General features: G+C 51.4%; 3 protein-coding genes across 4 annotated transcripts; 1 reads left to right on the forward strand and 2 right to left on the reverse strand.

Moving 5' to 3' along the window:
* Positions 1-4,396: 4,396 nt before the first annotated feature.
* Tmem249 (transmembrane protein 249) lies at positions 4,397-6,371 on the reverse strand. The gene is made up of 7 exons (XM_021182778.2): positions 6,367-6,371; positions 5,968-6,091; positions 5,740-5,893; positions 5,423-5,517; positions 5,132-5,327; positions 4,870-4,955; positions 4,397-4,579 (listed from the first exon to the last, which is right to left on the reverse strand). Exons 1-7 carry the CDS (start codon positions 6,369-6,371, stop codon positions 4,397-4,399), a joined length of 843 nt encoding a protein of 280 aa, XP_021038437.1.
* A 400-nt stretch (positions 6,372-6,771) lies between these two features.
* Positions 6,772-9,782, reverse strand: Fbxl6 (F-box and leucine rich repeat protein 6). The gene is made up of 9 exons (XM_021183355.2): positions 9,360-9,782; positions 8,951-9,109; positions 8,748-8,811; positions 8,324-8,455; positions 8,125-8,232; positions 7,929-8,042; positions 7,616-7,847; positions 7,273-7,519; positions 6,772-7,010 (listed from the first exon to the last, which is right to left on the reverse strand). Exons 1-9 carry the CDS (start codon positions 9,749-9,751, stop codon positions 6,851-6,853), a joined length of 1,608 nt encoding a protein of 535 aa, XP_021039014.1. The 5' UTR covers positions 9,752-9,782; the 3' UTR covers positions 6,772-6,850.
* On the forward strand, positions 9,776-12,865 carry Slc52a2 (solute carrier family 52 member 2). 2 transcript variants are annotated; one of them, XM_029470099.1, is made up of 5 exons: positions 9,776-10,224; positions 10,409-10,658; positions 10,750-11,629; positions 11,722-11,845; positions 11,961-12,865. In XM_029470099.1, exons 2-5 carry the CDS (start codon positions 10,529-10,531, stop codon positions 12,171-12,173), a joined length of 1,347 nt encoding a protein of 448 aa, XP_029325959.1. In that variant the 5' UTR covers positions 9,776-10,224; positions 10,409-10,528; the 3' UTR covers positions 12,174-12,865. The 2 variants fall into 2 exon arrangements, with proteins under 2 accessions (XP_029325959.1, XP_021039249.1); XM_021183590.2 differs by having other exon boundaries at positions 10,444-10,658.
* Positions 12,866-18,797: the final 5,932 nt, after the last annotated feature.

Consider the following 18,797-nt stretch of genomic DNA (forward strand, 5'->3'; position numbering starts at 1 on the left):
TTAAAGGCGTGTGCCACCACGCCCGGCGAGACCCTGTCTTTAAAAAAAGTGTCTACCATGACTGAAGCCTCTCAAATATGCTCTCTAGTGAACCCAGAGGAATACACTATGTGTAAAAATAAATGTCGGGATGAAGCCCATTATTATGGATAATTGCTATATGCTAATAAAAACAGAGAGCCCATCACAGATAAATGTATAAACAACAGAGATTGCTAGTGATATAGGCTAACAATAAAAGACACTCTGTGCACAGGAGGCCTTGGGTTCAATTCCCAGTATTTTAAATGAATGAATAATAAAATTGATAAGTAAAAGGGTTTGGTTTTTTTTTTTGATAAGATTTATTTTATTGATAAGCATACTATAGCTGTTTCCAGACACATCAGAAGAGGGCATCAGATCCCATTTCAGGTAGTTGTGAGCCACCAAGTGGTGGCTGGGAATTGAACTCAGGACCTCTGGAAGAGCAGTCAGTGCTCTTAAAACCACGGAGCCATCTCTCCAGCCCAAGAAGTAAAAGTTAAAGATTGCCATTAACTACCAAAAGTTAGGAGTGAGACAAGGGATGGGATGTCCCTTGGAGAACACAAACTCTGGGTCCCCAGAGCTATGAGAAAATATGGCTGGTGACCTTGGTACTTTGCTGTCCCAGGAAACCAATACTGTTGTGCTCGGATTGGAGCTGGTCTGTCACAGAGCTGGAGATGAAACCACAACTCCCTCCTAGGTGTCCCCTGGAGTGTCTGGAGAGCTGTACCCCCCGCCCGCCCCTAAGCTCTTGTAGCCTTGAGGGATGTTGGCAAGGGAGGCTTTGGGTGAAGAGAGAGCTTTCCCATTCACAAGCTGAATCTGAAGAAAATGTCTCCTATCTAGAACTCACCAGGTTGAAAAGTTAAACCTTTTTCTTTGTTCATAGTCACTAGCTTACAAAACATTATTTTTTGGCATGTTCAGATAGGGCTTTCTGAAGCCCATGTTGGTCTTAAGACCAACGTAGCTAGGGATGAATTTGAACTTGATCCTCCCGGTGGTACGATAGGCTCTGTCCCACCAGACCTGGTTTTATGCAGAGTTTTGAGACTGAACTCATAACTTTGTATAAGCGAGGCAAATACTTTACCAACTAAGTCACACTCCAAGCCATGCTTAGGGTTTCATTTTAAGGAATAGCCTCTGGGAATAAGATTAAAATGTAGGGCATCACCACCTATGAAATGTTTTTGGTATCAAGTTCAGAGTGTAAGAGTTAAGATTTCTGGGGGCTGGTGCGATGGCTCAGCAGGTATGAGCACTGACTGCTCTTCTGAAGGTCCTGAGTTTAAATCCCAGCAACCACATGTTGGCTCACAACCACAGGTAATGAGATCTGATGCCCTCTTTTGGTGTGTCTGAAGTCAGCTACAGTGTACTTATGTATAATAATAAATGAAGCTTTGGGCCAGAGCAAGCAGGGACTGAGTGAGTGGGGTTGACCGGAGCGAGCAGAGGTCCTAAAAATTCAATCCCCAACAACCACATGAAGGCTCACAACAATCTGTACAACTACAGTATACTCACATACATAAAATAAATAAATCTTTTTTTAAAAAAAGAGTTAAGATTTCCTATTTGGTGAGCTCAAAGATCGGAGGCAATGTTCAAGACCGTTTTTTTTTTTTTTTTTTTTTTTTTTTTTGATTTTGGTTTTTGTTTTGTTGTGTTGTGTTGTGTGTGTGTGTTGTTTGGGACAAGGTGGTCCTTCCGGAGTCCCAGGCTGGCCTTGCACTTGTGCCAGGTCCCTCTCAGCCTTCTACGTGCTGACACCACAGGCATGAGGTACCATGGCCAGCAATTCCAACCGTCTTACCATTGCTGGCAACACTTCGTCCTGGAGGCTACCTTGAAGAAATTCCTGGGTGTGAGTCTTTCTTAACAGATTGGATTGTTTTCTAACCTGTTGAAAGCCTACCTGGTGTTTAGAGGCATACTGGCTTGGGCTAAATGAGCTAAGCCATTCAAAACAAAAAGAGACCCTTGAGCTTCAACATTCTTGCAAGTACGGACAAAAAGATGGTTATAGGACAGAGCTAAAGTTGAGAACAAGCGGGGTGGGGGGCTGGGGGGTGGCGCACGCCTTTAATCCCAGCTCTAGGGAGGCAAGGGCAGGCAAATCTCTGAGCTGGAGGCCAGCCTGATCTACAGAGCTACTTCTAGGACAGCCAGGGCTACACAGAGAAGCCCTGTCTTGAACCCCACAAAAACAAACCAACAAAACCACCTCCTACTGCTCTATACAACTAAAACCAGTAATCTGGCTGTTTGTGGTGTGCAAGCCTGAAATCCTAGCACCTGAGAGGGAGGAGGAGCCAGCTCTAAAGTTTGAGACACACTTAGATCTCATGGTAAAGCCATCACCTTATTGTTAGGATCTAGCTTGTCAGCAAATGCTAGGAAACTCCACACAATAATAGTTTATGCCATGGTTTTCTTTTTCACACAAGTAGCTCCCATTGTGAACCACCAGCCTCTCTTCAGTGGGACTCCATGAGCAACAAGCTCTCCAGGGAGACGTGAGGAAGATCATGAGTTTGAGACCAGCCTCAACCACATAGCAAATTTGAAGCTAGCCTGAAATACATGAGACAGGATTTTTTTGGTTTGGTTTGGTTTGGTTTTTCGAGGTAGGGTTTCTCTGTAGCCCTGGCTGCCCTGGAACTCACTCTGTAGACCAGGCTGGCCTCAAATGCAGAGGTCCACCTGCTTCTGCCTCCTGAATGCTGGGAATAAAGAAAGGTGTGCACTACCACCACCTGGTAACGGTTTCTTCTCTTTTCCTGGGGTGGGGGTAGGGTGCATTTGAGACAGAGTTTCTCTCTATAACCCTGGTTTCCTACAACTAGCTCTGTAGATCAGGCTGGCCTTGAATGCAGAGATCCACCTGCCTCTGCCTCTTGAGTGTTAGGATTAAAGGAGTGTGCCATCACAGCCAGGCAACAGTTTCTTTAAAAAGTTAAAAATAGCCGGGCGTGGTGGCGCACGCCTTTAATCCCAGCACTCGGGAGGCAGAGGCAGGCGGATTTCTGAGTTCGAGGCCAGCCTGGTCTACAAAGTGAGTTCCAGGACAGCCAGGGCTATACAGAGAAACCCTGTCTCGAAAAAAAACAAAACAAAACAAAAAACAAAAAAAAGTTAAAAATAAATAAGGAAGCCCATCTGAACTCCAGAAATTGTGGGCATATTCCTCCAACAAAAAGAAATGGCAAAAACTGACAATGCTTATCTGTAAGATCAGCTTTAGATATCAAACCCATCCACTGTTAGGTCGTTTTATCCAGGAGTTATTCAAATAATCTCCCAAATGGTGTGCACTGCAGGCCAACAGTATATTCCCTTGTGTGACTGTATACCTGACCAGTTATCTGCTAGGGCAGAAGCAGATGATGGGAATAGATCCTACTCCCAATCCCATTCACAGCCCTAATCTTCCCTTTCTGCCCATCCAAGAACATGGTTCCTACAAACAGTCAATCACCTGCCTCATAATGAATCTGCTGGAACTGTCATATCTGTGCATTGGTATTCTTTTGAAAAATAGTGTCTGTCTTGTCCTTGTGCGTACAGGTGCCCCCCCCCAGACATAGCTCCCTTGGAGCTAGAGTTGCAGATGGCTGATGCTGCAGACCAAAGCTGGGTCCTCTTTAAGAGCAGTATGCTTGCTCTTTTAACCACCAAGCCACACCTCCAACCCCCTCCATGCTCCAATGGCAGCCTCAGGTACCAGGAGGCCTCAGGTGCTAGAGTGGGAGCCAGTGTTTTGCCAGGCAAAGGAGTTCCCTGGGAATAGAAAGCATCCACTCTGGTGAGCCTGGTAACCTGGCTAAGGAATGTGGAAGCCAAGTGTTCAAACGCAGAAATGGGGTGCACAGTCTCCAATGTACCGAAAGGCCCAAGCCATTATCATCTGACTGCGTTCCATATCACTATTGGCTGGACTAGGGGCAGGTGCCTAAGTCAGACAGACCAATCATAGTCTGATGCCCTCACTGGTTATGACCAGTTCAACACCCACTGGCTCAGAGGGGCAGGAAGTCCTGAGTCTAGTGATAAGTTCAGACACTGGGGGCTGGGGTTGGGGATTCCCTGATATTCTCCCATCTTCCAACACAAACTCTGGAATTTGCCCCAGCAGTTGGAGAAGATGTGGCTCCCCAGGTCCTGGAAGGTCTGGGCTAGGGGAAGATCATGAAAGGAAGCCCCTTCAAAAACAAACCAACAGACAGGAAACCTCCTGGTTAGAGGCTAAAGTGGCTTTAATTAGAGGAAGGGCAGTGGGCGGGGCTGGCTGTCAGTCCCTCCAGGATGGGGATAAGGGGCACAGGGTAGGCAAAAGGAGGCCAGGGCTCAGGCCCCAGGGTTACACATCCAGGTCGTTGACACTTGACTTAGTGTAGACTTGTGTTTTTCGCTGCACAATGCCAGGGCTAAAGGAAGCCCCCAGTGGCCAGTGGCGAACTACATGACGATAGGAGGAGGCCAGGTAGTCAAAGTAGTTGATGTTGAGTTTCCGGGCAAGGTGCCGGCCCAAGAATTCCATTTGCTATGAATAAACGAGTGGCAGCCAGTTCTCCGTTCTCCGGATAAGAGAATCCCCACCAGCATGCTCTTTAGGTATCCCTTCCCCTTATGGGGGGGGGGTGTATCCTCACCCCACCCCTGCCCAGAATTCCCAGCGCTCCTGCTGCCCTTAACATAGTGGAGGTCTCAGGAGTGCTATATTTACCCTCTGAGTGCAAAACAGCCCCATCCAAGAGCTGCAAACAGTAGTATCTTTTTCTGGGGGGGGGGGAGGGATGGGGGAGTAGGGGCGGGGTTTGGGGCAGGACCCACCTCATAGCGATCTGACAGCTGCACCAGCACAAGTGGCTCTAGCTTGTGGCCACAAAGGACCAGCTGGAAGAAGCGACCTCCATAGGCTGCCAATAGATGAGCAACTGAGCCAAGAACTTAACCTCTTTAGAGCCTAGGAGTAGGACGGTAGGGGTGGGGCCTCCAAGGTGGAACTGTCCAGGTGGACTGTAGGCCCCTCCCAGCTCTGAATCCATGTCCCCCCGACCCCCACCCTTCTGACCCTCTCCATCCCAGGCATCACCATCAGAACTGAGTGCCAGGCGCACGTAGACCAGATGCATTGGCCCCTGACATACAGTTCGGCCTTGGATGGAGAAGTGGTACATGCCGCGCGTGTGGTTCAACACTAGGCGGCGCTGCGGTATTGAGGAGAGCATGAGCCACAGGCCTATAACCATGCCATAGGCAGGAAAGCACCAGGTCTCCTGATGCTTCACCTGTAGGTACCAGGGATTAACGGAAGTGAGTTCTGGCAAGAGGCTCTTGTGTGGCCCTATGCAAAGAGGCTGTGGGGTGGGGCAGGAGCTCTGACCTCTCTCAGGACATTACAGGAAATGAAGACAAGGCAGATGATAAAGAGCATCGTCCCCTTCCAGAGCGTGTCCAAATAGTACTCGTACACAAAGACTGAGGGCGGCATGACCCAGCACATGAGGACAGCTAGGAGCTGCCATTAGCTCCAGGACAGTACCAGGGATTTGGTGGGAAGGATTTGGTGGGATTTGGCCCGCCCAGTGGAGGTTCTCCATGGTACTACCGCGTCTCCTCCCACAAGTACACCTGCCTACCCTCCTAACCCCAGCCACCCTCCCACTACTGGGATCCTGACCACGCCCAGTCCCCGCCCACCATCCGGCTGTTGCTGCTTGAAGGGGTAAAAGCTGTTATTCTTGAGCTGATTGGCTAAGTGGCGCTCGGTAGAGACGAGTCCTACGTCCCAGAGTTTGAAGCACTTAACAAGGGCGGAGAAGCGGGAGCCAGTGGCCTGCTGCTCCTTGGGGACCTAATTAAGTAGATCTTGTCAGGATCCAGCTTGCCCACTGCCGCTGCCCCACTGTCTTTATACAGGGCTCCCACCCGAGACAATTCCAGGGTTGCAGCTGAGGGAAGAAGCAAGAGCCGCCAGACAACAGCAGGGCAGAGAAGCAGGGAGCAGTCCAGGCTGGGCTGCCTGGGTTCTAGAAGCTCAGGGTAAAGGGTTCTAGAAGGGGCTTTTCTATTGACCACACCTATCTAGTGAGCTTGCCCTCCCTGGTCAGTCTCCACTACCTGGAAGGTAGCCTGGCTGCCCCGTGGCTGGACAACCTGAGCCCGTGCTACCAACACTGTCACTTCATGGATGCTTGTAGCTGATAAAGGTCTTTTTCTAGCCCCTACTATTTTATACCTCACTGCCTACCCTATCCTTAGACAACTGTGTCCCAAGTGAGCTAAGATACTTAACACACACACAGGTTCATGCCTGCTGTAGCCTACTCCATCATGTATAACCCTGCTCCTCACCCAACCACTTACTCTAAGGACCATACACAATCTGACGTGTTGGTTTCTGCTTGTAAGCCTACCACATTGGAGGCTGAGATGGGTGGATTGTTGTGAGTCAGCCTGGGCTACACCATGAGTTCCAAGCCGGCCTAGATTCGTGTGAAAAGGATCTCAAATAAAACAACAAAGGACTGTACAGAGTGCCTAAAAAATACTTTATTGTGGGGCTGGAGAGAGATGGCTCAGTGGTTAAGAGCACGGACTGCTCTTCTGAGGGTCCCGAGTTCAAGTCCCAGCAACCACATGGTGGCTCACAACCATCTGTAATGAGATCTAATGCTCTCTTCTGGTGTGTCTGAAGACAGCTACAGTGTACTTACATATAATCAATAAATAAATCTTTAAAAAAAACTTTATTGTAACAAAATCTCCAACATTTCAAAGTGAAAAAGAGCAGGATAAAGCTGGCAGCCGTCTAAGTGGGCTCTCTGGCAGAGGGTGGGCTGGTAAGTAGCTGCTCTAGACACCACTGGACTTCCTCCAGGCCCCGGTAGATGCGCTTCAGACCTCGGGGGAGGCAACGACAGGACTCCAGGTTAAGATACAGCAGCCCCGGGCAACCGCTAATCACAGAACTGTGGAACAGGCAAGCCGTGGGAAAGTGAGCTGTTGGCCAGAGAGCCCCGTCTGCCCTCACATACAACAGCCCTACCACCCCGAGCCACCCAAGCCCAAATCTAGTACTCTAGGTGTCCCCAAGGAGTTGGACGAGTGACTCGTGTCTACACTCCTCCTGGACCCTGGCAATGAGGAGTCAGGGAGCACTCCTCTGGTCCCTAAGTGAGACACGGCAGCAAGAGGTTCAAGATCCACAGAACTAGTGAACGGTGCACTGACCTGACTGTGCTTGGGGTAACTCGGGTACCCCTCAGGTTGAGGGAGCACAGGGCTGGGTGTAAGCCCCCAGGGGTGCCTGAGAAAACAGCCAGGGCCTGTTCCAAGTCCTTCTCACTGAAGCCTTGGCCGCTGAAGTCCAGCTCCCTCAGGGTGTGATACCACTTCCTGGTCAACAGGGGGCTGCCATCCTTAGCGAGGGTCAAGCCGTCAGATATGCCATACAGGCCCAGGTAGAGTTGCTCCAGCTCTGAGATGGGAGAACTCGGTGTGACTATTAGGGCACGCAGTGACACCCCCCCACACACCATACACACCCACACCTTCCCAAGCAAAGCCAGCTGACCTTGACACGGCAGATGACACAGACCGCTAGGAGTGACCCTAGCGCAGCCTCGAAGGTCCAGCAGGCGCAGTTTTGGGGAGCGATGGAGCAAGCGGCCCAGAACCTCATTGCTCACAAAGTTGCAGGTGGAGCCAGCCAAACAGAGCTCCTCAAGACTGGGGAAGCCTGGTCCCTGGGGCACGCCTCGGCCACATGGCTTGGGAAGCCAAATCAGATTCAGCAGCCGCAGCACCTGGGAGGAGGGAAGAAGGAGGAGGGGAAGGCTGCAGATATGGCAAGGGGTGGCAGGTGGGAGAGAGTAGGGTATAAATACCTGCAGCTGGGGGCAGCCTTTCTGCAGGGCTTCCACTGGCAGCTGCAGGGGTGTGTTGTTGCAGTTCATGCCAGTGCTGACCTGGAGGACTTGGAGCTGGGGGCAGCAGTTGTCCTGGAATGGTGGGAAAAACACTGCTAGGTCAAAGGCCTAGGCTGCCCCCAGTGAGCCCTTTTCCTGACCATCCCCAGCCTACCAGCAGTGCGCCCAAGATGGCCGTCGTCTGGGAACTGTAGGTCAGCCACAGTTTACGCATTCGGGACCCGGCCTCCTCCAAGAAGCTCACCACCGCTGTGGACTCCACCTGGGGATCCAGCCCAAAGGTGCGGCTCATGCATGTCACAAGGGCCCAGGCGATTTCAGGGTCCCCCACCCACCCACAGCAAAGGACTCACCATGGAATGATGTAGGTCCAGGCTGTGGAGCTGGCAGCAGGCTCTCGCTAACATGACCAGAGTTTCAGCAGTCACAGTGTGGCAGTCTGAAAGCTTGAGGAAGGTGAGCCGAGGGCAGAACTTGCTAACCAGCTGTAGCAAGAGATAGAGAGAGAGACCATCTGGGGTTGTGGAGGGCAGGTAAAGGTCTATCTACAGGGACACTGGTAGTCATGACAAGCCTATCCTATAGTCCCAGCTATGACTCCATTCTGTCCACGCCAGACCTACTTGGAAATTGCTGTCTCCTGCAATTTCCTAAGATGCCAGCAAGACGTAACTAAGCAGGCAGGCAGACAATCTGTGGGACACCACCAGGGCACCCTCCCCATAGTAGACCACTCAAACGTGCGAGCTTGTGTACAGGGCAGTCTCCAGCTCTTACCTCCAACACAGAGTGTACTTGAGACTTCCAGTGGATGAGGGTCAAGCTCTGGAGCTGTGAGAACCTGGGCGACAGCAAGGCCCAGCTGTGGTTGTGCTCTTGTCCTTATGCTGCCCCCTTCTGGACAGAATCCTCCCCTACTCAACGCGGATGCAGGGAAGACAACAGGCGGAGCAAGGAGTAAGATGACAAGGAGCCCTCACCGATTGGGTACGAGCCACTCCAGGCAAGCAAGGAGCTTCTTCTCTCCCTTAAGGTTGCCCTTGCCAGCCCGGCCAACCAGCGAGGGTGACAGGGTCACAGTATGCCAGAGTGAAGGATGGGAGGTGGCTTCGTGCCAGTGACGGCAAACGCGTGCAGCCCTAGGAGAAGAAAGAGTTTGCTGAGAGTGCGTGGCCTTTTGCGGGTAATGCCTACAATGGAGTGTCTTAGGAACAGCGCAGCGGTCTCAAAGCCTGCCGTCGCCCGTTCTCAGTGCTAGGCTTTGAGCTCTTAAGTGAAGACAGATGCCGGAGCACTTGTGTTCGCCCGATGTGATGCCTGCTCTGCCCTCTGCTCTGCACCACCCGCTCAGTGCACCAGTCTCTACCGCGGCAGGCGCTGTTGGTGTACCTGCCAAGAAACGGCATGGGCCCATGAGCCGCAACCAACAACCCGAAAATATGCACCAGGACTTCTAAGGGAATACGGTCTCCCCAACCAGAGTCCAGGCCCTGATCGAGCGACGGCTCCGGTAGGGGTTTGGTCCTGGGCTTGGCGACAGCCGTGGGGCCACGAGCCAGTGACCTCGGAGCGCGGCGACGAGCGCGCCGGTGCGCACGAGCGCGGGGAGGCTCCAGGTCCGGCAGCACGAGCAACATGCTGTCCGCTTGCAGCAGGTGGTACCCAGAGCCTTGAGGAGCCAGGCGGTCCCACCACCAGTCCTCCGCCGAGCGGCCCGGCGCAGCGGGCCGCTTGGAGCTTCGAACTCGACGCCTAACTCGCCTAGAGGCCACGGGAGCCATAGCCCCCGGGAACTGAACTAAAAGCGGAAGGTGGGTGGGCAGAGAGGAAGGGGCGTGGCCCCGTAGCTCACGCCTTTACACTACACTTAGCTTCCGGGGGTGGGACTTCCGCCGCAGTCTAGCGCATTAGCCGGCGTCTTACTACAACCCTTCGGCTGGGATTTGGCTGCCTTCCGGGCTAAGTGCCGCGCTCCCGGGGCTGGGCGGGCTGCTCCGGCCCCAAGCCCCTGATGCACCACACTCAGCGGAGGAGCCCAGAATCCAATCAAGTCAGCCAGCCACACCCCTCGCCGATCCACGCCGGCTGCCTGAAGTTAGCTGTCATCCAGTCTAGTTTAGCCTCGCCAAGACTTGGTCCTCCGCAAGCATCAAGGACTGGCTCTTTCGCTCTTCTTCCTCCCCGGAGCCATGGCCAGCTTCTCGCTCCCCCGCTTGCCAGTCTTGTTCAGAAGGGTCCCGGTGCAGGCTCCATGGTAGGTGCAGCTCCTGATCTATCCGCCGCCTCCCTCCAGGTGCCTTGGTTTTGCAATCTGGCCACCTCAGACCCTGACTCTGTCCACTCGCATTTTTTTTTTTTTTTTTTTTTTTTTTTTTTTTTTTTTTTTTTTTTTTTTTTTTACAAATTATTACTTACTGTTTTTTTTTGTCTCCGTCCAGGTGAAAAAGCTTGACTCTTTTTTTCTCTACAATAGTTAGAGAAGCTTTGGATCTACGTGGGGAAAGAGCGGACTGTTACCTTCGCTTTGTCCTGGAGGGCCCGCTTTGACCTCTGACCTAATGGCAGCACCTCCGCTGGGCCGACTGGTGCTGACCCATCTGCTGGTGGCCCTTTTCGGCATGGGCTCCTGGGCTGCTGTCAACGGGATCTGGGTAGAGCTGCCGGTAGTGGTGAAAGAACTCCCGGAGGGTGAGTGAAGTGGGCGGAGGTAGGCTGCTGCTGTTGCTGCTCTTCGTTCCTTAGCCTGGTGCCTTTACACTATCTCCTCCTCCCACTGCAGGTTGGAGCCTCCCTTCCTACCTCTCTGTGCTTGTGGCGCTGGGGAACCTGGGTCTGCTGCTGGTGACTCTGTGGAGGCGTCTGGCTCGTGGCAAGGGAGAGCAAGTCCCCATCCGAGTGGTTCAGGGGCTAGGCATAGTGGGCACAGGCCTGCTGGCCTCTCTGTGGAACCACGTGGCCCCAGTGGCAGGAAAGCCCTACTCGGTGGCCTTCCTAACGCTGGCGTTTGTGCTGGCATTGGCCTGCTGTGCCTCTAATGTCACTTTCCTGCCCTTCCTGAGCCACCTCCCACCCCCCTTTTTACGGTCTTTCTTCCTGGGTCAGGGCCTGAGTGCCCTCCTGCCCTGTGTGCTAGCCCTGGGGCAGGGGGTGGGCCGCCTCGAGTGCCTGCATGTGCCTGCCAACGGGACCACTGGGCCTCCGATCGAGGTGTCTCCCATTAATTTCCCTGAACGGTTTTCTGCCACCACGTTCTTCTGGGTGTTGACTGCCCTTCTGGGCACTTCAGCAGCTGCCTTCCAAGGCCTCCTGTTACTACTGCCATCCCCGACATCTGAACCCACAACGGGCACAGGGCTTCGGGTAGAAACACCAGGAACAGAGGAGGAAGAGGAGGAGGCCTCACCTTTGCAGGAGCCACCAGGCCAGGTGGCAGGCATTGTTTCCAGCCCAGACCCTAAGGCCCATCAGCTGTTCTCTTCCCGAAGTGCCTGTCTACTGGGGCTACTGGCCGTCACCAATGCTCTGACCAATGGCGTGCTGCCCGCTGTACAGAGCTTTTCCTGCCTGCCCTACGGGCGCCTGGCCTACCACTTGGCTGTCGTACTGGGTAGCTGTGCCAACCCCCTTGCCTGCTTTCTGGCCATGGCAGTGCTGTGCAGGTGCTCACGGACTCCCAAGCCCCCATGGGGAAGAGCTTGAGGTGGGCCAGGGCCTGGCACAGCCAGTCCTGATCCCAGCCCATCCTTGGCAGGTCTCTGGCGGGGCTGTGTGGTCTTTCTCTGCTGGGCATGCTTTTGGGCTCCTACCTGATGACACTGGCAGCCCTAAGTCCCTGTCCTCCTCTGGTGGGCACCTCTGCAGGTGTGGTCCTCGTGGTAAGTACAATGGGGACATGAAACAGGAACAGGGCTTGTCTCACAGCAGGGGAATTTCATGTTCAGCCCGCTGCTGTGAATCTTCCCCTCTACGACCCCCCCACTCCCCTTTCAGGTGCTCTCATGGGTCCTGTGCGCAGGCACGTTCTCGTATATCAAGGTGGCGATCAGTTCCATGTTACACAGCGGAGGCCGGCCAGCACTGCTCGCCGCTGGCGTGGCTATTCAGGTGGGCTCTCTGCTGGGTGCGGTCGCCATGTTCCCTCCCACCAGCATCTACCGAGTATTTCGCAGCGGAAAAGACTGTGTGGACCAGTGTGGCCCCTGAACCCAGACATGTGGGAGTTACTTCACACTTGTCTCCACCTGGGGGTTGTGGGGGATGGTCACAGTGCCTGGGTCCTGTGGCCCAAGGTGGCCTCCCTACACACAGATAATATGGATATTTCACACTCCACAAGAGACCTGGCTTTGGAGAAAAGGCCAGTGTAAGGACCAAAGAGCAGGCCCAGACCCAGGGATAGGTTGGAGCTGCACAGCCTTCACCCTGGGACCTCTGTGGGATTTGCACAATAAAACATCTTCATCCAATGGGTTGTTAATCCCATGAGCACAGCTCTATGCCAGGCCTCCTTCCCTCCATAGGCAGCCCCTCTCCCCCAAGATCCTGGTTATAGCTTCCTCCACTCACCTAGTGGCTCTTACAGGGCCTTGGGTGACCTCAGGACTCCTACATGATTGCTTTTCTGGAACTACTTCGGTAGCTGAAGGCCAACTCCCAGGGCCCATGTGGGGCTGAAGCAGGATAATGCCTTCGATTGGCTGGACAAGCAGCAGGGTCACTCACTGCTCCACACCGGGTCTTCAGGGTGTGAGGGTCTGGCATGGTTGGGAAGTCAACCAACAAGGGAACCTGTGGGGGGATAGGGGGGCCTGATTACACACAAGACCCTTCTGCCAAGATCTTCACCTTCAGAGTTTGGTGCAAGGTCCAGGTACAAATTTTGCTTTACTTTTTAATTTTATGTGCATGGGTGTTTTGCTTGAGGAGGTCAAAATTGAATATCCAATCCTCTGGAACTGGAGTTACCGACTGCTATGAGGTGCCATGAGAGTGCTGGAAATTGAACCCAGGTCCTCTGGAAGAACAGTAAGTGCTTTTAACCACTGAGCCTTCTCTCCAGCCCCCAGAGCTGGTTTTTTTTTTTTTTTTTTTTTTTTTTAAGTTCTGACCCTATCGGGACCTTTGAACTCGACAGCATTGCTTACCAGAGCTCCAGCTGATAAAGTTTCCAGCTTCTGTAGTCAAAGCCACAATGTGTCCCTTCAGGTAGACACATAGCTAGCTGTCTTCCACCCAAACTCCTGGCAGAGTCTGCTTATAATTAACTGGGCCTTTGCCCTGTGGCATCTGTAGGGTTGTTTCTGGGCTGAGTGGATCTAAAGCTCTCACACAAAGGACTGGAGCCTCAAGTAGAACTGGGAAGATCCTCTGAAGCTATGAGGGTCTGAAGGCCATGCCAGGGCGAGGGCCTGGGTTTCTGCCTTCTCTCTGTCTTAGGGCAGACTGGAGAGAGAAAACTGTGAGGGACACACGACACCAAGTGTGTCCCAGGGTGACTTTGAACTCACAGGAGTTGCGTGGGAGAAGGGGGTTTCCACCCCTAGCTGACCCTTTCAGGTGATCTTTCTGAATGTTAACACTTCTGTCCTCGAATTGGCCGCCTGGCTTTGTTTTCCTCCTGGCCTCCATACCTAGTCAGGATCACCTGAGCAGGGGGGGAGCTCCCTGGTCTCCGAGGAGTTTCTGAAGCTCAGGTATTGGCTCGGAGGAGCAGGAGTGATATGGCAAGGTAGGCAGGCACTGAGGTAAGGGCGGTATGCAGGAGTTAAGCAAGGGAGACCAGTATTAAGGTTCAACTCTGCAGGACTCTCCTTCCACTGACCCTTTTCCCCTTTGTACTCTGCCCTTGTCCCTGCTTAGCACCCTTCCCTGGGGCCCCTCCCTCCTTGGCTGCCTGAGGCTAGAGACTGGGAGAGCCACTTCCTGGCTCCCTTTCTTGGCTTCCTCGGGTCAGTGACCTGACCCTAGCCTCTGCCTTATCCTCTGCTCACATGTGGATTTGTGCAAGGTGTGCTATGTCCAAGGGCCACGGGGCAGCATGGCCCTTCAGATCCATAGGGTCTCCTGAAGAGAAGGGAACGGGTCCCCCAGATCCTGGCCAGCCTGTGCTAGAAGTGGGTGATTTGAGGAAGCCACTACTCTTTGAAGTTCTAGTGCCTTCCTGTCCTGCCGTAGAAAACCCGGGCAAGGGTCAAAATAACACAGGGCGTAAAACAACAGACCCAGGATGGAGGTAAGGCTGTCTACCAAGTCCGCGGGTATTCATGACAGTCAGGAGAGTCCACCTTCCTGGTCTGGGGGAGCGTGTTGGAAGACACCCCACAGGAAGGCAGCTGCTGAAGCAGGATGTCTTCTCCCAGAAGGCAGTCCCTTGAGTGTGGAGCCACACTGCACACTTTTCTGTGTTAACCACCATGAATGTCCCCTTAGCTCCTAAAAATCAGAAAAGGGCCATTCACGGGTAGCCTCTTTTCCAGATGTGAGACAGCCTATGATGCAGGGATAAGGCTTGTCTTTTTTTTTTTTCCAGAGCTGAGGACCGAACCCAGGGCCTTGGGCTTGCTAGGCAAGCGCTCTACCACTGAGCTAAATCCCCAACCCCAAGGCTTGTCTTTTGGGGACAGAATGACTTAACATTAATGTCTTCCCCTTCCTGGTTTCTTAGCCCACTGAGTCCCCAGTAGCAGTGGGTTCTGATGCAGCCGCAGATGTTAAAACCTTTCAGCCCTGCTCAGAGACTCAACCTGATTTGGAGACACAGTATAATCCTTCAAGAGTCACCACACTTGAACTCAGAGCACCCTGATTTCTATGACACTGGAAGACAAGAGGGGTGTGGAGCATTAGCAGTTCCAAGAAATAGCCGCTTTAGCCCCTCCCACCCCATCTTACCTCCAAGGGAACCATTTGTTGCTGTGCTCAGAGCTTCCAGGGCTCCAAATCTAGTGTTCATTGTCTTTTTCTCTCCCTTCCTTTCCCCTCTTCCCCTCCTGTCTGTCTGTCATTTTTCCTTTCCCTTCCCTTTTCTTTCCTTTCCTTGACAAGATTTCAAGTAGCCCAGGCTGACTTCAAACTTAGCGTGTAAGAAGGATCCTCCTGCCGTGAGTTCTGGTACTACAGATGAGAACCACCATGCCAGTCTTTTCAGTGCTAGGGACTAAATTCGGGGCGAGGTATATGTCAGTATGTCAGGCAAGCAGTCTAAGAACTGCATTACGTCCTTAGCCCCTATGTATATTTAACTCTGTCTTTTTTTTTTTTTTTTTTTTTTTTTTGGTTTTTGGTTTTTCAAGACAGGGATTCTCTGTGTAGCCCTGGCTGTCCTGGAACTCACTCTGTAGACCAGGCTGGNCTCGAACTCAGAAATCCACCTGCCTCTGCCTTCCAAGTGCTGGGATCAAAGGCATGTGCCACCACTGCCAGGCTGTAATTCTTTTTATTATCCTTTTTGATTCAGACTACAGGAACAGGACTGGGGTGTAGCTCAGTGGTAAGAGTACTTGTCTAGAATGTGCAAGATGCTGGGTTCAGTCTCCCAACACTGCAAGACAAAAGCAAAACACGATTGTATAGAAGCACAGAAATGGTAGAGGTGGGGGTGGGGAATGCTTAATGGGTTCAAAGTTTGTCTTGTAAGACAAAAGAGTCGGGCTGGATGGTGGTAAGCTGGTTACACAACATTCTGAATGGTTTTTTAAGCCACTGTCCTATACTCTGAATGTGATTTATTTCCAGCACCTGGGAGGCAGGGGCAAGTGTGTCTCTGTCGGTTTAAGCCAATCTGATCTACACAGCTCTAAGATACCTAGGACTGCATAGAGAGATCCTGTCCCAAAAATAAAACAAAGACAAGAAAAGTGGTTAAGATAGTACAGTTTCAGACTGGTGAGATGGCTCAGCAGTTAAGAGCACTGACTGCTCTTCCAGAAGTCATGAGTTCAAATCCCAGCAACCACATGGTGGCTCACAACCATCCATAATGAGAAACAAACAAACAAACAAAATACTATAGGCCAGAGCAAGATGGAGAAGGGAAGGTGGGAAAGAAAAAAAAAAAAAAGTTTCTTCTTGTTGTTTTGAGACAGTCTCCTGCAGCGTAACCTGATCTTGTTTGTGTGTGAGCTAGGGTAGGTCTCACTATGTAGACCAGGCTGGCATAGGACTCACAGAGAGCTGTCTGTTTCTGTTTCAGTTGCTGGGATCAGCCAGACTTTGTAAAAGAATTCTCTTGTAGTGCTCTCAAATACTTAGGGATGGAAGAGCGCAGTGGATGGTGTTCTCCTCAGAGGAGCCTGGCAGAGTGTGTGGGCCATGCCTGGTGTAAGATAGGCTTCAGCTGTTGAAACTGAAATGTACATTTTCAAGGTCTTAGACTATTTGACCTGATTTTGTGTATGTTGAAAATCCCACATAATAAGCCAGGCAGTGGTGGTGCACGTGTGTAATCCCAGCACCGAGGAAGCAAAGGCGGGGATTTCTGAGTTCGAGGCCGGCCTGGTCTACAGAGTGAGTTCCAGGACAGCCAGGGCTACACAGAGAAACCCTGTCTTGGAAAAAAAAGATGGAGATCTATAGGAGAAATGTTTCTGTCTATTGTTGAATTGATAGTAACAGAAATCATACTTTGCGGGACATGGTGGCACACTGCTTGAACCCCAGTGCTTAGAAGGTCAACTGGAGCTATAGATGAGACCCTCTGTCAAGAAACAACTGAACGAAATACACAGCTGGAAACATCTATTCAGCATACAAGACAGGATTGGGAGACCAGATGTCAGGGATATATATTACAGCGGGCAGGACATTCCTTGTCATTAGCTGTACTAAGTGTAAGTGGACCTGTAGTCCAGCTTGACCTAACACAATGCCCTCTCCACCAGGTATATGCAGTACCTCCAGGATAGACTGTCAGGCCATGGGATGGGCCTCTCTGGGTTTATATTGCGATTAGATTCCTGGAAAGACCAGCACAAAGGAGTACATCAGGTTGAGCCAGCCTTGAAGTCCACACCCATGTCTTCGGGTGTGTCTTATTTTTGTCCCTCCTCCTCCTCCTAACCTTTGTGCTCAGTAGGCTTATATTCAAAGTATTAATTAAACCCCAACTCTACTTAATATAAAAAGCAAAAGAAACAAAAAAATCCCAGACCTCCTTCTCCAGGGTCTAGTCAAATCAGTGTAATACCCCTCGTCAAGGAAATTAATTTTTTGTAATGGATGGAGATCATTACAAACAACCACAACCAATGATAATGTGGAGTGTGGAGCTCTATTCCAATATATATGTAATATACATGCTATATATGTTATATAAATATAACTCCTCAGCTAAGGCTAAGGAAACACTGCAGATTGTTGTGAGCCACCACATGGTCCTAGAAGCCAAACCCATGTCCTCTGTAAGAGCGGCGAATGCTCCAGCCCCATGAGATCCTTTTTAAAAAGGCAGAATGTTGTTAAAGTGGGCATAAGTATATCATATGGGTCAGCTGTTTCATTCTCAAGTCATGTAACTGAGGATTGAGAATAAAGCCCTTGCCCAGCAGTGGTGGCGCACGCCTTTAATCCCAGCACTTGGGAGGAAGAGGCACGTAGATTTCTTAGTTCAAGGCTAGCCTGGTCTACAGAGTGTGTTCCAGGATGGCCAGGGCTATACAGAGAAACCCTGTCTTGAACCACCCCCCACCCTATACCCCCCCCCCAAATAAAACCCTTACATTTATGTCAAACAACTTTAAAAAAAAAAAAAATTATGTCCGGGACTGGAGAAATGGCTCAGGGGTTAAGAGCACTGACAGTGTTCAATTCACAGCAACCACATGGTGGCTCACAACCATCTGTAATGGAGTCTGATGCCCTCTGATAGTATTGGGAGACCAGATGTAAAGGACACATTGTAGCAGGCAGGACTCTCCTTGTCATTAGCTGTACTAAGTGTAAATGGACCCTGTCTGAAGACAGCTACAGTGTATTCACATGTATCAAACCTTTTTTATTTTTTTTTATTTTTAATTTTTTGTTTTTCGAGACAGGGTTTCTCTGTGTAGCCCTGGCTGTCCTGGAACTCACTCCGTAGACCAGGTTGGCCTCGAACTCAGAAATCCATCTGCCTCTGCCTCCCGAGTGCGTGCGCTACCACGCCTGGCTTCAAATCTTTTTTTTTAAAAAAATTAGGTCTTACTGTTGTAGCCCAGGCTGACCTTGAACTTGTAATCTGCAGGTCTCTACCTCCTGAGTGCTGGCATTAAAAAGTGTACCACCACACTTGGCTTCCTTAACATTTGGCAGTGTGACAGAGAACATTATCAGTGGCAATAGAAATGAGAGCGATGGAGTCCTGTGACAAGTGCTACTCTAGCCTCAAATGCACACCCGCGTCCAACACACACACACACACACACACAGGAGGACATGGACAGAGGCGACTTTTAGAAATAAGTAGCATAGAACGAGGCATGTTGATGTAGAACACAGGCTGGGGAGAAGGCCTGTTAGGTAAAGCTCTTGTCATATGTGCTGGCACATGTTTTGTCAACTTGGAACAGTAGGAGTCACTTGAAAAGAAAGACCCTCAGTTCAGACAATGCCCCCACCAGGCTGGCCCGCGGGACATTTCTTTGATTGATGGGGCGGGAGGGACCAGTTCACTTTGGGCGGTGTTGACCCTGAGCGGGTGGTTCTGAATGGTGGTAAGAGAGCAGGTTGAGCAAGCCTGTGAGCAGCAGTCCTCCACAGCCTCTGCTTCAGTCCTTGCCTCCAGGATCCTGCCCTGACGTCTCTGGATGATGGACTATAAGCTGGAAGGCGAAATAAACCCTTTCCTCCCCA

Source organism: Mus caroli, chromosome 15, assembly GCF_900094665.2.
Source record: "Mus caroli chromosome 15, CAROLI_EIJ_v1.1, whole genome shotgun sequence".
NCBI lineage: Eukaryota > Metazoa > Chordata > Mammalia > Rodentia > Muridae > Mus > Mus caroli.

Bases quoted from the DNA above. Each gene is read 5' to 3' on its own strand.
- Tmem249 (XM_021182778.2), bottom strand. The intron at 5,894-5,967 runs GTGGGAGCCCTG...CTACTTAATTAG, and splicing joins CAACCCTGGAATTGTCTCGG to GTCCCCAAGGAGCAGCAGGC. The intron at 4,580-4,869 runs GTGGGTCCTGCC...GTTTATTCATAG, and splicing joins AGCTGTCAGATCGCTATGAG to CAAATGGAATTCTTGGGCCG.
- Slc52a2 (XM_029470099.1), top strand. From the start codon at position 10,529: ATGGCAGCACCTCCGCTGGGCCGACTGGTGCTGACCCATCTGCTGGTG. The intron at 11,630-11,721 runs GTGCTCACGGAC...CATCCTTGGCAG, and splicing joins GCCATGGCAGTGCTGTGCAG to GTCTCTGGCGGGGCTGTGTG. The intron at 11,846-11,960 runs GTAAGTACAATG...CTCCCCTTTCAG, and splicing joins CTGCAGGTGTGGTCCTCGTG to GTGCTCTCATGGGTCCTGTG.
- Fbxl6 (XM_021183355.2), bottom strand. From the start codon at position 9,751: ATGGCTCCCGTGGCCTCTAGGCGAGTTAGGCGTCGAGTTCGAAGCTCC. The intron at 9,110-9,359 runs GTACACCAACAG...TTCTTCTCCTAG, and splicing joins CCCATGCCGTTTCTTGGCAG to GGCTGCACGCGTTTGCCGTC. The intron at 7,011-7,272 runs GTCAGTGCACCG...CCTGTTCCACAG, and splicing joins GTTACCCCAAGCACAGTCAG to TTCTGTGATTAGCGGTTGCC.